Source organism: Sminthopsis crassicaudata, chromosome 2 (assembly GCF_048593235.1).
Source record: "Sminthopsis crassicaudata isolate SCR6 chromosome 2, ASM4859323v1, whole genome shotgun sequence".
Taxonomy (NCBI): domain Eukaryota; kingdom Metazoa; phylum Chordata; class Mammalia; order Dasyuromorphia; family Dasyuridae; genus Sminthopsis; species Sminthopsis crassicaudata.
The window spans coordinates 362,602,763-362,621,266 of NC_133618.1; the positions used below are offsets into that span (position 1 = coordinate 362,602,763).

Consider the following 18,504-nt stretch of genomic DNA (forward strand, 5'->3'; position numbering starts at 1 on the left):
GCTTTCAGCCAGAAAGGAAAAATGTATATGTTTTTTGTATATGTTTGCAATCAGGAAAGCAAACCAACAAGTACTCTCCCCTCCTCTCTCCACCTCAAATTATGAAGTATCATTTATAATGTTTTTATATTATTGAATATCTTTTAGGGTGTTTTTTTTTGGGGGGATAGTGTGTGTTGATCATACTACTACTATCTCACGTTTTCACAGTATTTTAAGTTTGAAAAGGAACTTTATTCATTTGATCCTCATCACAATCCTGTTAGTATAACAAATATTTTTTATTCCCACTTTATAGATGAGAAAAGTGAGACCTAAAGGGACTTGCTCAGGGTTATTAAGCTTGTAAATGTCAAAAGGAGGATTCAAATCCAGGTCTCCTGACTCTCAGTTCAGAACTCTTTCTAATACATAATGCCAGCTCCTATGAAGCTAACTACTCAAACTACTCAAGGGTCAATATTGCCTGTTCTAGACTTGCTTCAAATGTGTTCTCAAAGTGTTCATTCTAGCCAAGAATAATCTAAACAGATAATTTAAAAGATATGTCTAACACACAACACATATACCAGTGTGTAGAAATCCATCAAACTTATTGGGAAAACCAGTGGAGGTGAGTAGGAGGAATTAAGAAAGAAGAAAATGCCAGGAAGGAAATAATCACAAGCAAAACAAACTTCCTGATCCTAAATGGGGATTAAAAAGGAAAAAGAAAAGGACTAGAATCTAAGATGGTGACTTAAGATTATCTATTGCACAATTTGGCAATGGCTAAATAGAATGAATAACAGAATAAACAGAATTGTATATGAAATGTAATGGAGCATTATTATAAACTCTTCCATTAAACTATGAGCTCGTTGAGAGCACAGTGTTTGTTTGGGTTTCTCTTTTGCCTTTCTTTTTATGCCCAGAGCTTGGTGCAACATTTGGCACAGAGCAGATACTTAATGCAATTGTTGACTTATTGTACCAAAAGAAATGATGAAAGAGATGATTTCAGAGAATCTTGGGTAGTATGAACAGTTGCAGAGAAAACAGAGCAGAAGCAGGAGAACAATTTTTACAAGGACAACACCAATGTAAAGAAAAACAACTTTGATAAGACCATTGATCAAAGCAATAACTAATCAGGTCTCCCAAGGGTCTGTGATGAATGCTGTTACCTATTTCCTCACGAGAGGTGGTGTACCTAAGGTGCAGAAACATTAGCATTTTTATACATCCACTGTATGGGTTCACTTAGGTTGACTATGTTTGTTTCAAGTCCCCTACCCCACCCTCTTCTTTTAAGATCTGTTAGTTGTGGAGGGGGAATGATTGGGAAAATGCTAAATTCTAGTAGGTCTCCTGGGTCACAAACAGTAATGACCTCCCCACCTCTCAAGGGGACCATTTAAACATTAACAAAAAAAAAAATTTCTAGAAGAGAATAGAAGGAAAATCAGAACAAAGAAATGACAGATAGGATAGTTTGGAAAGTAATCTGAAAAATTTGTTACATAATTTTTTTTAAAAAGCAAGCAGTATGAACTAGCGATTAATAATTATATATAGAATCCTTTTTTGTATTCTGAAATGTATATAGAAATGCTTTTTGGAGTTGAAATTTTAAAAGAAGTGTCTTTTAAAGAAGTATCAAGAAACTTTTTTTTTTTTTTTAATTGGAGGCTATAATATTTTACTTTCTCCTAGATTGGAAGCCTAATTAACAATGAGGAAAACTTCAGACCATCTGTAGTTTCTTATTGTCTTATATTCCAATATAGTTCAACTAAACAAACATTAAGTAAAATCTGATATGTGCAAAGTTGCACGCTCACTGTCTCTGAAAGTGGGAGAAAGTCTGTGTTAGTCTGGCTCCTGAAAATGCTTTATCTTTTACTTATTAACAAACAGATCATGCTTGACCCACAGTCCCCTAGTCACTTCAGACCAGCAAACCTCACCATGCCAGGGTAGGACAGAAGGTGAGACTTCTCAGCAGACTTTCACAGAAGCCAAGTGGCATAGGCTTTCAAGCTGGAAGAATACATGCATCTGGTCACCTCCATATTCCTTCTTATTTTAATATAGGAGAGAATGAAGGCTCAGAAAAGGCAAGGACCTTTTCCTAGTTAGCACGCTGTAAGAAACAGAACTAAAACTTTTTAGTCCAAATCCAATATTTTCCCCATTATCCCCATTTGCCCTCCAGAGAAAGGGCCAAGGGTGAGTATGAGAGTCAGCATGAAGGAAATACAATGAGAAAAACTTTTTAATAGAACTTTTTACAACATATTTTTATAACCAGAAATTCCTATGTCTAGGAGTACTTATTCTGTGATAAGCTGAGTCATGTAGAATAGATTACAGTGAAGGCTCAGAGATTTCAGGGAATAGACCACAGTGGGACTGCTTGGAATAAATACCTTTGAGCCTCTTTTCAGAGCTCAAAATCTCTTACAACAAAAACCAAAACACAATTTAAAAACGTGACTCTTTTAATTCAAACTTTCCAGAAAGCAAAATACCCCAAATTTTATGAGAACAGCAAGAAGAAAGCCTTGACTCCACATCACTGGACAGAAAGTTGGTCCCACACATTAGAAAATTAAATTAGGAAAAAACCCTTCTTGTCTTGAATGGGAAATCATTTTTCAAAGATAAACTTAATCTTCCTGTCTAATCCTAACCTTTTGGAATATAGCTACAAATGAACTAAAGGGAAGAATTGTAACAATTGCATCCCCTTAGGTAATGAAATATTTCCAGAGATATCTGGAAATCCTAGTGGTGACAAAAAGGATAAAGGGTAAAGACTAGTAACCACACAGATAAAAGGAAAAGATCCTGCAGCTTCTTCCTGCCATCTAGTTCTTGTGTGGAAAAAAAAAATGAGAAAGCTATGATTTCCTTAACTCCCTCTATTCTATATAAGGTATACAACTTACTGGCTATTCACAGAATCAAACTCTTAAGCCTTACAGGATCTCAGTTTTTTTGTTTCTGGTTTTTTTTTTTTTTTTTTTTTTTTTTTTTTAATGACCACATTTTGGGATGCTGTTTTTATGCCTTTGATTTTTATATCAAGACAGGCCAAAAAATGCCATTTTGGGATATTTTAGCTTCTTTGCCAAGTTCAAAGAAAATAACTGAAAATCCAGAAAAAAAAAAATATATATATATATGTATATATATATATACATATATATATACATATATATATATATATATTATCAAACCAGGTGTTAAATCTAAAACTTAGTTTATGCCTAAACCAAAGGGCAGATTCTGGGGGAAAGCAGTTGGGCCCTTGACACTTTTCTAACTTTATAGCTAGAACACAGGGAACAGGGGAGGGAATAGGAAGAGAGAGGGGATATAGATAAGGGCCAATAATTCTAATGAATTGTCATTATTCACAGAAATGATATAGCCAGAATATGCCCATTACTCCACACACTCACTACTGTATCTGAAGCTGTAGCTCAAGTCTGCAGCATTGAGGTGGCAATATTGGTGTTCCTGTTCTAAAAACAAATATTTTGAAAATTTTCCTCAAATTCATCTTCAAAATCACTTCTCTCATTTGATCATAGTGAAGGGAAGGTCAAAGTCATTTCTCCTAATTCAAAGATTGTTGAGTTAATCAAAATCTATCCCATGACATATAAAAATTTACTTAAAGATTTAACATTCCTTAGATAAGATGCTAAAGGAATAATTTCAGTTATCCTAGAGTCATTGGCAACATATACATTTTTTCCTCAATTAGCCTATTTTTGAATCTTTTAAATGTTTAATCTATCACCTGACTTAGTTTACATATAGAGTTTGATAAAACCTGTTTCCTTAAGGGAAGTATGATATTATGACTTGACTAAGTTTCTTTAAGTTTTATGACACTGAAGGAAGTATACTAAGTTTTATTACCCAAGAGGAATGGGTAATGGGTTATGGAGTTAAGTAAAAGAATTATATTTGTCACTCTGATGTAATTTTACCTGTAAGAGACTTTTGTCAGAATTCTAATGAGGATTAAGGTTTTCTCTAAGCCCTGAACCTATGCTTGAGCACAATAATAAAACCTAGATTGATAACTCTCTAATTTCTGCCTTGTGGTAAATATATTTTGACATCAGTTATCTACTGTATAAACTCAGAGAGAAGATTTCTCCCATATAGTTTACATGATTTTTTGTACCCCAACATTGTTTTATTCTTCTTTTTTTGGAATACTAAGTGTCACTTTTTAGTCCTTCCACACCATGTCCTGAGCATGAGAAACCACTCTCAAGCCATTCTCTAAATGTGCTAAGCAGGGACAGTCACAACATCAGGATTACACTATTATGTGCTGAAAGGCAGAAGTATAAAAGCAGCTCCAGGACGAAAACAAATTAAAATTTTATTGGGAAATATTTAACAAAATAAATAAAAATGCAATAGAACATAGATAATGTTAATTCTAAGTCAATATGAGGCCTGCAGGGATCCTTCTGTACAAGCCTGTTTGTATTTTTTTCTGGAGGAGGAAACTTGAGTCCCAAAGAAGTGTAGAAATTTGGAAGAAAGTAATTAGTTAAGTGAATATTTAAAATCAGGTCTCCATATCTAGTATTCTATTATACCATGTAAAGCAGTCATTACACATGTCTACAGCAATGTGTTTTAATGGAAAGGGCTTTGGTTACCCAAAGCCCTTGAGATTACTCTCAATTTGAATTTTGTACTTACTGGCTTAGTGACCACAAACAACTCCTTTTCCCTATATCTAAGTCATTTCCTCCATTTTCTTTTTTTAAAGTTGAGATAATATCTCTATTACAGAATTGTTGAGAAGCTAGCTTTTTGTAAGCCTTAAAAGCTTATGGGAACTGCTGTTGCTGGCTCCCTTGGTATCACACAGTTACCCTATGTCCTTATGGCATTTGTCAGCCATTTTCCACTTTTAGGACTGGCTAGTCCTTCCTTTAGTTCCAGTGGTAAGTAGTAGTCACTTTTTTTTTTTTTAATTAAATAATAACTACCAGTCTTCACTTGGAATGAAAAGAACAGTCTATCCCTGACAGAATCTTCATATATCACTCTGAGGACACATCAGCCTCTCTGGCCAAGAAGTGTCCCATACTCACCAGAGATGTTCAGTCCCCTTCTGAAGACTTCATACATGGTTCTAGCATCATCATAATAATGGTTCAGCAACTTGGGGCTGCCTCCAATCACAGACCTCCGAGCTCCATCAAAGCCCTGTGGAATCAAAAAGACATGGGTTAGAAGGGAACTTCAGAAAACATGACATTTCCAAGAAGTAAGAAAGCCACTATCATTTCTGTCATCTAGAAATTTACAGCATCTTTCCAATTACATGCCATAGACTAATTCCACTTGTTAACAACGCTCATTACACAATCCCATAACTTATTGGCTAGACAGACTAGACATAACTACTATTTCTTCAACAATAGGATTCTTTGAACTAGAATTGTATTTAGTTAAAATTCTCTTTTATCAAGCTATTTTAGAAATATACACTGGAAGTTTGGACCAAAGACTTAACACTAATTAAATCCTGTAAGTACTGTGGTTTAAAAAAAATGATTCTTCCTTTACAATTATATTCCCATTTTTAAATCATATGTAGTATTCATGCCTAGGCATGTACTAAGAGGAAAAGATTTATTACTTCTTTGACAGCACAAGTTCTCTGAGTCCTCACTACTCTCATTAAAGAAGTTTTCAGCATTGTAAATTAAAGAACATTGAGAACAACCCCAGTTGTCACATCAAGAGTAACAGAATTCACAATCTGATCTTGTACTTCCAGTTTAGCTTTTAAAGTCAGAGAGCTAGGAAGTAGACACATACATGAAGCTGGAGTATACGTGACCTATGCATCCATGCAACCTCTACTGGGAACCATGTGGGGGGGGAGGCCTATAGGAGAAGGAGATTTAGAAAGAGAAATGGAACCTTCATTAGATATTGAGAACTTGAAAGAGCAGTTACAAGAGAAGACTGAGATTTCATTCACCTCTCAGGTAGAGCAAACAATCTGTTTAGCCCTGCTGAGAAAGGAGGATCAATACAACAAAGAATTATGTATAGCAAGAAGCAACTAGAACTTTTCAGTCACATGAGCAACAAGATAGAGAACTAAACATTTTCTCTGATTCCCTATGACCTCTCAAATATCTCCAAAAAAATAGAAATTGTGCACCAAAGATAAAGGAACTACAGCTGCATCTATGGTCCAAAATCTAAAAGAAGGTAAAGCAAACAAACTGACCAACCCTTGAACTGATACTAACTTTGAGCTCACTCAGGACCTTTCTTATACTTCCCATGCTACTAGCAGTGAGAGTGCCCTCATAGACCTAAGTATCTGAAGGCTTGTAATAAAAATTAACTCCATAACCCAGTTTCCCATCCCTCTTTCCAGTACCATTGAAATTCCAGCTCAAGGCTGCAGAAGTTTATTCTGCAACAGCCAGCTACAAGAGAACTTTAGAAACAAAAGTGTGCTGAAGGGGCATGCTTGCCATCCAGCATGGTGACAAACAATACTGTAGTACCAGTGCTGCAAAGCTCTGAACTGCTGATGTGAAGCCAGAAAGCTGAAAAAAGAATGAATAGGGAAGGATACCCAATTGGATCATTGTGTGTGTGTGTGTGTGTGTGTGTGTGTGTGTGTGTGTGTGTGTGTGTAGCTGTGCAGCACTCCATGATGCCTGAAGGAAAAAGTTCACTATTTAGCTGCCCACGAAAGTTATTTGAGGAAGCTTAGGCCATTGATCAGTGAGACTGAAACACAAGTGAAACCATAATCAGAATTATAGGATTAGAAAACATGCAATAGGGAAAAATCAGGAGGAAAAAAGAATGAAATTATCAAAGATCTCAGGAAGAGGAAAACTCAAAAATCTTGAAAATAAGCAGATAAATAAATGGTGAAAACATTAATAGTAACAAATCTAGATCTTTACTAGATCTAGTAAACAAACTCAGTCATCTATGAATAAATATTCTAAAATAAAAGAAAATGATCCAATATGAGATCAAATGAGAAAGAGGATCCTATGAAATGTGAGATCAAACTACAATATGTTCGTCTTGAGTAATTCAAAAGAGAAACGAGGATTATATGAACAGAATTTATGCACAAGCGGGCAGAATGGAAAAAAAACTGGAATCTCTGTTGATAAGTCTTACCAAAGAAACAAAAGAGAGAAAAAATAGATTGGGAATGCAAATACTGTGTACAAAAGTGAAAACAAACTAGAAGTAGTAGAAAATATGTCCACCATGCAAATAAAACACACTAATCTCAAAGGCAGGTTGTATTTAAAGATAAGAATTTTGGCTTATCTTATCTAAGGATGATAGGTCTCTCAGAAGAACAAGACAGGAAAATACAAGCCTTAACAGCAAAATGCATAGAAAAAAATAGAAGACAACTCCCAGAACTTCTGAATAGAGAAAATGTATGCTAATTGAAAGAACTGATTAACTCCATAAACAAGATTGCAAACTCTGAGACATATAGTGTTTAAATTTAAGAATTCAACTCAAAAGCATCAAGTCCTACCATCAGGAGAAAGACCTTCAAATACAAAAGAAAGAAAATTTGAATAACACAAGACTATTCTGCTTTCACTAGAAAACATAGGAAGTAATGGAATCATGTTTCAGAGTAATGGAGCCCAGAATGCAATTGAAGGTGACCTACCCTGAAAATCTGAGCTTAATCATAAATGAAAAAAGATGTTTGTTTAATAATAAAGAGATATTTGAAACATTTTTTAGAAATTCTAGAAAGCTAGAATTAAAGAGATTATTTGATTTTGAATACCTCAAAACAAAAAATAATACAGGAAAAGTCAAAAAATGAAACAACCAAAGAGCAACAGAGTAACAACAGAGAAATTAGTAAGAAACTTCTAAGGGTGAAGATGGAAGTCCATTGTAAACAATAATGTAGAGGCAGACTAGAATATTATGGATAGAACCTGGCAATACTCTGCCTAAAGGTGAATCATATGGTACTACATTCTAACATGGGAGGGTAAATAAAAGAGGGAGGGGAACATAATGATGGAGATAAATGTATGTTCTATCAGAATCAAATGAAGGGCTAACAATGAGGGAAAGGTGGCCTCTGTGAACTCAGAAAGCCTACAGAGAGAATGGGAGAAGAAAAGAAGGGGAGATAGAATAAAAAGAGAGGAAAAGGAAGGAGAGCTTGATTTGGTAAAGGGAGGGGGATCTATGGACATATACACATAAAGAGAAATTGTGGTAGTTTTGAGAGATTTGGTGGTTGAAAAGTTCATTCATTCTACCTCAGTGCAGAGAAATTTGGAAATTCTCAGTAATGAGGTGTGTAATCAGGGTTGTTTAGGGAGAGGGACCCTAGCATAAGATAGCGTATTCTGACACCAGTAATAATTGTCATTGTTCTGGGACTGAGACTCAATGGGGGGAAAAACTCCATAGGGCAGTGGTGTAGTGGATGGGTGACAGATAAAATGACTGAGGAAAAAAGGTTTGATCTTCTGAGCATATTAATTTGTTAAGCAATGCATGCCAACTGCCTAACAAACTGGTATCAGGCCCCTTGGCTTTGGCATTAGGTCCCAAGTACAAGGGGAGAGAGATTTTTTCATGCATTAAAAAAAAAAAATTAATCAAATAAGACTAATTAATTAAAAAATTGAAATACAAAAATAGGTAATCTGGGGGCAGCTAGGTGGTGCAGTGGATAGAGCACCAGCCCTGAATTCAGGAGGACCTGAGTTCAAATCTGGTCTCTTAACATTTCCTAGCTGTGTGACCCTGGGCAAGTCACTTAACCCCAGCCTCAGGAAAACAAAACAAAACAAAAACAAAAACAGGTAATCTGATTTCCAACTGGAGAAAAGTTTAAAGACTTTCTAAATTGAGAGGGGGAGAGTGAATAGGAGTCACCTGAAATCAGAAAAAGAGGTGGCCCACTTCCTTCAAAATTCAATCAAAAGAATATGCAAACAACCACTGATTAACTAGTTTTCAGAAAAGACATATTGAAGAGGGGATCCTGGAACTCTGAAAATCCTTGAAGGAGAAAATCTCCTTCAACTCTGCCTCAATAAGAGACCCTGACCCAAATTCTTCTTCCCTTAAATGAATTTAAGTTTTAACTGCTTGAGGGGGGAATGAAGTGGGTTGTGGTCCATTTAAGAAACTATATTTCCTATTGATTTGTGATTCCTTTCAGATTGATCTGTGATTTTTTTCAGATTCCCAGCCCCTCATGGCTGAGGCATATCAGTCCAGGATGCTAAGGCCTTTGATTCACAAATCCTGCTCAAAAGCACCCTTTTGAATTCTAATAGGAGATCCAGGCTTGTCCCAGCCCCCATTCTTATGATCTGCTCAGGTTTCCCAACCCCCATCAAGACAACCAATATAATGAGCTTCCATCAACTAAAGTCTTTGTAGATGGGCCTCATTGGCTTACTCAGCTGCCAGGACTTTCTGCCCACTGAGATTCTCAGTGCAAAACTCCATTTTCCATAGATCTGCCCGCTGGAATAACACTCTTTACCAGTGTTATCCTCTCCCTATCCTCACCTATTTCCCTGACAAGACTTTATACCTTTCAGTCAAGACTTCTAACCTTATTTCCAATTCCCATAATGAACCTCTTTTAACAATTTAGGTTTTGGGGTCTGCAAATTCCTTTATAGAGAACCTGTGCTCTGCCAGAAGGGAGTCCCCAAAACTCCCTACCCTTGTGCTGAATCCCAAGAGGTTGCAGGGGAGCCAAACCTCTCCATTTGGTTCCCTGAACCCTGAACCTGCCACTAGACCTTATCATTTAACTCCCTGACCGCCAGAAACCCTAATTTCATTTTGGTTCCCTAAATCTAGACCTTATCACTATGATTGTTTTAAATGTATAAATTTATACATTTATATAGAGATATAAAGATATAGAGATATCTCCTTGCATTACTTTTCATATCTGACTAGGTTTTTGGTCAGCATAGCCTAATTTTTTAATTAAGATAATTCTAAGCAGCAGGCAGAAATGATCCAGCTTTGAAGCCATGCAGGGCTAGGTTTAAGCAAGGCAATAAAAAGTTTTCTCTCCACTCCCACAATTGGATAAAGTTTTCTCACAAGACTAGATGAATAATTGATTAGAAAAGGAACTGCTGAGCTAGCTCCAGAATTGAGTTACAAGATGGGATCATGTGATCAACTTAATTCCCACTATTTGTTCTTGTTGTTCTAATTCCCTCAGTGGCAGAAAATGGCTAGAGGGGAGACCATAGAATGGATATGTTGGAAGTTTTGATTGCATGAAGAATACAGTGAATAAAGAAACTAGTTTGTTTGTTTGTTTGTTTGTTTTGTTTTGTTTTTTAAGGGTGATGAATCAGGGAATAAAGGTCTAGAGTAGAAAGAGAGGATAAATAATGAAGAAAATGAGAGAAAATCTTTTTGGAAAACAGTGAAAAAATGAAATGAAAAATTAAGAGAACTAGTTGAAGGGGAAGAAAGGAAAAAATTAATTCTATTAGAGGAAAGCAAAGGGGAAGAATTGTACATATAACAAATAAAATAAGAAGGAAAAATGTAATAATAAGCAAAACTTTTAAGACAAAAAGTCTTAAATGAGAAGAGGAGATTGAAGTGAGAGAAGAAGATTCAGTGGGTATAAGTCCAGCTTAAAAAAGGTTAAAGTAATGTACTTGAAAGAATATAATATTGTGTTTCCAGAAGAAAAAATAACTCAATAAAAACTCAATCAAAAATCAAAGCTCAATATTATAGGTAACTGGAAGAAAATATAATCTTAACCTTCTTAACTTTAGTTGTGAATAGATCAAGCAATCTAATAAAATGACAAATGACAAATTGGATAAGATCACAAAACACAACAATCTGTTGCTTACAATGAATATATTTAAAAAACAAAGATCTACATAAAATGATACCAAAGAGATAGAAAAAAATTACTGTGCAGCAAGTGAATCAAAAAAAGCAGGAGTTGCAATCATGCTATGGGGTAGGGGGAAGCAAAAACAATAAAAAAATAAAAAGAGATAATTAAGTTATGAGGTTTAGAATTGGGGGTGCCTAAATAAAATTAGGTTTAATTGAGGTCTAGTGGCAGGTTCGGGCTACAAGTTGTCAAAAAGAGCTCCCCTGCGACCCCTTTGGATTCAGCGTAAGGATACAGAGTTAAATGAGATCTAGTAGTGGTGCAAGAGTCCCCTGTAAAAGAATTTACAGACCCAAAAACCTAGATTGATAAAAGAGGTTTATTATGGAGTTTGGAAGTAAAGTCTAGTTAGTAAAGTTGAAGGTAGAGATAAAAGGCACCAGAACCAAGGTTCCAGTGGGCAGAGATCCTTTGGCCTGCTGGGCATAAGGCTGCCATATTTGGAACTTCTGCAAAGAGAGGACTCCAGCTTGGCTCTTTTATAATAGGGAGCTTTGGCTATAAGCTGAAGGGGACTTGTAGGTGGAGTCCCAGATTGGCTCCCTGCTGAGTTTCAGCCAGGGTTAGAATTTGAATTAAATTCTATGGGTTTCAGAACTGAGCCGACCCCACCCCGATAACAAAGATGAAACTGTTTGTGCTTAGGGTATAGTCCCCTCCCTGATGCAGAGTCCAAGGAGGTTTTCTCCTTTAAGGATTTTTCAGAGTTTTGGGGTTTCCTCATCATTCCTCCCTCAAGCAGGTAAAACTTAAATTCATTTAAAGGAAAAAGACTTGAGGTTAGGTTGTCTCTTATTGAGGCAGAATTGAAGATTTTCTCCAAGGATCTTCAGAGTAGTGGGGTCCCCTCTTCATTAGGAAACTACATTATGCTGATAGGAATCTTAGATGACAAACCAATATAAGTAATAAACTTATATATTCCAAGTGCCTTTACATCTATCTAAATTGATAAAAAATATTATCTGAGCTACAGGATGACAAGGACAGTAACACAATAGTGACAGAAAACTTTAATATCTCTCCTCAGTTCTGAATAAGTCTATCAGAAAGATAAAAAAAAGAGGGAAAATAAGGAACTAAAAAATTCTGGAGAAACCAGAGTTAAAAGATTTATAGCATCTTCTAAATTAAACTTCAAAAGATTACATATATATATATATATATATATATATATATATATATATACACACACACACACACACACACATATATATATATATATATACACACACACACACACACACACACACACACACACACACACACATATATATATATATAATCTCAGAACCATGCAACTTTTACAAAAACAGATCAAGTAGAGATATTGCAAACAAATGTAAAAAGGCAGAAATAGTTAATAAATTCTTTTTAGATCATAACACAATAAAAGGAGAAGTTGGTTTAGAAATAACAAACAAAAGATAAAAATCCCAATGAAGACTAAATAATGGGATCCTATGTAATGAGTAAATTAGAGAGCAAATCATATAAACAATAATTATGTAAAAAGAAAATGATAATGATGAAACAATATACCAAAATTTCTGGTATGCAGCTAAAGCAGTACTCAGGAGAAAAAAAAATCATATTCTTATAAACATACATTAACATAATAGAAAAAGAAATGATTAGTGAACTGAATATACATTTTAAAAAATTAGAAAGTCAATAAATAAAAACCTAAAATAAGCACAAAAAAGAAGATATTTAAGTTATAGAGTAGTAACATAAATTTTGAGAAGAAACCACAAAAATTATGAATAAAACTAAAAGCTAGTTCTTTAAAAAAGACTAATAAAATTGATAAACCTTAGTTAATCTGATAGTAAGGAGGATAGAAAACCAAACCAATAAAATAACAAATGAGCAAAGCAAAATTACAACAAAACTAAAAGAATAAAAAGAATAATCAAATCACATTATTCACAGTTATGTGATGAAAATGAAAACATAAGAGAAATAGAGGAATATCTTCAAAAATATAAAACATCCAAACTATAAAAACACAAGACAGATCTTAAATAAGACAATTTTAGAAAAGAAAATAAATCTTGCTATAAAAGAATTACCAAGGGGTAGGGGGACCTCCTGGCCCTGATGGATTCATAGGAGAATTCTATCAAACTTTTAAAGAGCAATTAATATCCATACTTCACAAATTGTTTTCAAAAGTAAAAAAGAATGCACTCTACTAGAATCCTATTATAACATATATGTAGTTAAATATGTAGTCCTAACATCTAAATCAAAGAAAGATAAAACACAGAAAGAAAACTAGACCAAACATATGAATTAATTTTGACTTTAAAATATTAAACAAAATTCTGTCAAATATATTATATAGCAAGTTATTCAAGAAATCATCATTATAGATAAGTGAAATTTATACCAGGATGTTGAAGGATGACACAACATTAGATAACAATCAACATAATTAATGATATTAAGAAATAAAACACCCAAACCACATGATTATCTCAATAGGTGCAGAAAAACCCTTTGACAAAGTTCAAAACTAATATGTGCCCAAAATCCTACAAAATATATGCATATCATAAAAATATCATAAAAATCTAAAACCCAAATCAAGCATCAAATACAATGGAGATAAATGAGAGCCTTTTCCAGTAAGTACAGAATGAAGCGAGGATGCTCACTCTCATTATTACTTGAGAGAGTTCTGGAAATGCCAACAATAACAATAAGACAAAAAAAAAATTAAAAACATCAGAAAGATATACTAATTGAGATAATTAATAATGTCTGCAAAGTTATAAACTACAAAACAAATCTTCATAATTCAACAGTTTTTCAATATAATAAAAAAAAATGGAAAAGTAATATTACAATAAGAGAAAGGTAAATCCAAATCCAAATAACTACAAAATACATAAAATATCTAGGTATTGACCTATATTAAAGGACACAAAAGACTTCTTAAGGGGTTGGAGGATGCTCTTGGGTAGGACACGTCAATATAGTAAAGATTATAATTATTACTGAAACTAATTTATTCTAAAATTGCTATGCCATCCAAAAAATCACCAAGAGCATACTTTGTAGACTTTGGTAAAATAATAATAAAAAAATTCATTTCAAAAACCAAAAGTTCTAGAATATCAAGGGAAATTATGAAAAGAAGTAGGGTAAAGGAGAAATAGTACTTCCCAACCTCAAAATATACTATATAAAGAAGCAATCATACAGACCATATGCTTTTGATTAAAAGAAAAAAGCAGACTAGACCAGGAAGAATCAAAAATAATAGAACTTAGTGATCCAGCATTTGATAAAATGGAAAAAACAAATTAACTAGGAAAAAAATTTCTTATTTGATAAAAAATTGCTGGAGAAACTACAAAGTAGTCTGGCAGAAATTACATTTAGACCATTACCTTATACTACATTCTATAATGCATTCTAAATTAATATACAACTTTAACATTTATTCTTATCCAAAACAAGAGATAGAGGCAATTTCAAAGGATTAAAATAGATAACTTTGGTTACATGAAACTGAAAAGCTTCTGCTCAGACTAAATTAATACACTTAGAACAAAAAAGGGAGTAATTGAATGGGCAAAAAATGGAAAAAAAATTTAAATTTCTTTGACAAATGTTTAGTTTTCAAGATGTATAAACAATTAATAAACACAAATATATTAGCCATTCCCTCAAAAGATAGGTGATCAAAGGATATGAATAAATAGTTCTCAAAAGAAAAATTATCAAGTATTCAACTATATGAAAGAAATCCAAATCACTAATCATCAGAAAATGCAAATCAAAACATTTGATATATTACCTCATTCCCTGAAAATTGACTAAAACAACAAAAATGGCAATAGTTAATGTCAGAGAAATTGAGGAATGACAGTCATATAATACTTTGTCTGGAAAACTGTGAAATGGTATCACCATTTTGAGAAAACGATTTAAAATTAAACACAAAGTGACTAAAATATTCATACCCATGAAACTAGAGACTTTATTACTAGAATGAAACCTTAAGGAAGCAAAATAATAAGAAGTTTCCAAATACAACAAAATATTTTTAACTGTACTTCTTATGAAAGCAAAGAAATGGAAACAAAGTAAAAGTCCATTATTTGAGAAATGGCTAAACAAATTATGGTGCACAAATATAATGAAACAAGCAACTAGATTGCACAGTAAAGTACAGGACCTGGAATCAGTAACATTTGAGTTCAAATCCAGCCTCAGACACATAATACTTGTGTGACCCTGTTAGAGGATATTTGCCTCAGGTTTCCCAAATGTAAAATGAGCTGGAGAAAGTAAACGACAAACTACTCTAATAAACTTGCCCCCCCCCCCAAAAAAAAAAAAAAAACTCCAAAGGAGTCATGAAAACAAGATTTAACAACATTAATGATATTAATGTAATAGAATATTATTATGCTGTAAGAAATTATGTGTTATAAATTCAGAGAAGCATTGAGATACCTATATGAAGTGATAGAGAATGAAGTGAGTAGAACCAAGAAAACAATATACACAGTAACTGAAAAATGGAAATAATTACATACTAAAAAATTTAAAACAAAATTATAAAGCTCAAGCAGGACTTGAGCAAAAAAAATGACAGAAAATTCCCAATCCATCTCTTTATGAGATCCCCAAGTGTTATACATTGTTTTTGGACTTTTTTATGTATCAATCATTTGTGCTCATTTTCCCCCTTTGTAAATGATATTAATATCATTTAATATGATATGAGATGGTTCTCTGGGAGGAGTGATGTTTGAGGGAGATTCTTGGGATAACTATGATAATGAAAGAAACAAAGATATCAATAAAAAACATTAAAAATGTAATGTGGACTTATCCTTTTGTTGGCATACTGTGAGCCATTGTGGACTGAGAGGGAAGGTAGTATCCACAACAAGGAAAAGTTGCTTAACACTCTCTGGAAAAAGGAAAATTCTTCTGGCTGTGAGGGCCATGCATCAAAGTATGTTCTACATATTTTTATTAGAGTAAATAAAATATGTCCTATTCTAATGTCTTTTTTGGCCTCCGTACTTGCAGAGAAAGTGAGAGCTTTTCTAAAAAGTGAGTGAAACTTGTATATAAAATTATATCCAAGACTTCTTAAAATGAAGGCAGTCTCTCCTTAAAAATAACCCATTCACAAATGATTTAGACATATGAATAGCAGATACTGCACATGGACAAGCTATCTCTCATAATTGGAAAGTTGAAGAAGAATTTGGGAGTTTTATAGGTACCCTGATTGAAGGAAGGGAAAACACCATGCAAATTAGGTACAACTTTAAAAAGCTGATTCTCAGTGCAAGGTTGGCTTACTTATGGCCCTGCTTCAAAAAAAAATACTCTCCCCCGCACTATGACTTTTTTCATTTTACTTTGTAACAATGCTTGAAACCCCACCTATTAGAGTTTCATTTGAATTAACAAACATTAAAAAAAAAAACTCAGTTCAGATGTTAATATGCATAACTTCAACTGATTTCTGAATTATATAACACATGATAGAGAACACTCAACAAAGACTTTCTGAATGGAATTCAGTAGTCACAAACCCACTGAAAATAAAGGTAAACCAAAGTGGAGAGATGATCTAATTTTCACACTAGACTAGATGAAGGCAGAAACCCTGTCTCATCTAAACTTTCCATCTCTCGCAGCACAATGTTCTGTACGTTGTGAGTGTTTAATAAATGTTTATCAAATTAAATTGAATAAATCAAATAGCTAAAAAGAGGAGCCTCATATCTAAGTCATATGCCTTGAGATATAGAAAATCTGGTAAAGAGTATAAGCAAGTGCTATAAAAGCCAAAATTTTGGAGAGAAATGACTGTTACCAATGATTTCTAAATTATTAAAACTAATGCCTTCTTCCTAATCATTTTCATCTTGTTTGCTTTCTGGATCATTTGATCTTGCTAATCACTATCTTCTTCAGGATAGTCTCTCCTCTATTTGGATTGTCATGAAATTATGCTCTCTTCATTCATCATCAAGCATATTTTACCTGTTAACTGTTAATGTAACTCAAAACTCTGTCTTGACTCTGTCTGTCTCTGTTTTTGTGTCTCTATCTCTGTTCTTCTGTCTTTGTCTGTCTGTCTGTCTGTCTGTCTGCCTCTCTCTCTCTCTCTCTCTCTCTCTCTCTCTCTCTCTCTCTCTCTCTCTCTCTCTCTCTCTCTCTCTCTCTCACACACACACACACACACACACACACCCCTACTTCAACAGACCCTATCAGTTTAATTATAATTCCCAAATCTATACAACTAACCTTAATATTTTTTCTGGGCTCCAGAGTTCCACATTCTCAATTAGCTATTGAATATTTTGAACTGGACGTCCATAGGCAACTCAAATTCAACATGTCCAAAACTGAATTCATTATCTAACTCTTTCTAGATGTCTCCATTTCAATTTTTCAATCTAGAGGTGTTGTGAGGCTGGCATGATACCAGGGACTTAAGACATTTTGCAAACCTTAAAGTTCTATATTAATATCAGTTATTATTATTATTATTATTATTATTATTATCATTATTAGCCTCCAATCATCAAGCCTTGAGTCTGGTGATGACTTCATTTTCTGAGCTTTCTGCTGTACTCCTGCTGAGTTTAAGCAATGTTTATAGAGATGTGCTATTAAATACAGCATTTAAGAACCAAATTCTCAAGGGGAAAATTGTAAACACACCTGTTTTTAAAGTTTAATCTGCATTATTAACACATTCTTAAATCTAGCAACCAACAAAACAATAATTCAAGCTCAGAAGTATATTATACTTTCTGAAATGTAAAAAGAATTATTTTAGTGAAAATTTAAAAATCATCTCTTGTAAGCCATTTAGATGTAGCTCTGAGACATACCTGCTTAGAGTTCCCCATGATTCCTTACTCTATCTTACCTCACACACCCAATCAATTACCAGGTTTTCCTCATTCCATTTTTACAGCCTTTCTCACTTTCCCTCTTTTCTCTAATACAGTCACCACTATAGTTCAGGTCTTCATCAACTCATCAACTGTTACCTCCTAACTGATCTCCCTGTCTCAGGTTTCTGCTTCTACATAGCTATCACAGAGGTATTCATAAAAGTCCATAGTCAATAAATTCCAGTGCCTCCCTATTAATTTTAAAGCCATATTGAAACTTCTATTTGGCACTTAAAACCCTTTACAATCTGACTCCAATTTATTTTCCAGTCTTACTATCTATTATTTCCATACACACACTCCATGATCCTGCAAGACAGATTTCTTCTTGTTCTTTATAAATGATACTCCACTTTGTGCTTCCATGTTTTTGTACTGACTGGAATGATTCCTTCCTTATTTCAGCCTATTTGAATTCTTGATTGACTTCAAAACTTAGTTTAAGCATAATTTTATTTTATTGATCCCCAAAATTCTAATTCTTCCCAATTAACTTTTATTTATTTTGTATGCATTTATTTATATTCATTTTCTTCTCTGATAGAATATAAGCTCCTTGAGAGCTGGGGCTATTTT

General features: G+C 33.8%; 1 protein-coding gene across 4 annotated transcripts in view; it reads right to left on the reverse strand.

Annotated features, from left to right (window-relative positions):
• ACSL6 (acyl-CoA synthetase long chain family member 6) overlaps positions 1-18,504 on the reverse strand; it is a 141,245-nt gene that overhangs the window by 53,383 nt on the left and 69,358 nt on the right. For all 4 annotated transcript variants that reach the window (XM_074290962.1, XM_074290961.1, XM_074290960.1 and 1 more), the window contains exon 3: positions 5,118-5,232. In XM_074290962.1, the coding sequence (XP_074147063.1) occupies positions 5,118-5,232 (115 nt within the window). The remainder of the gene's footprint in view (positions 1-5,117; positions 5,233-18,504) is intronic.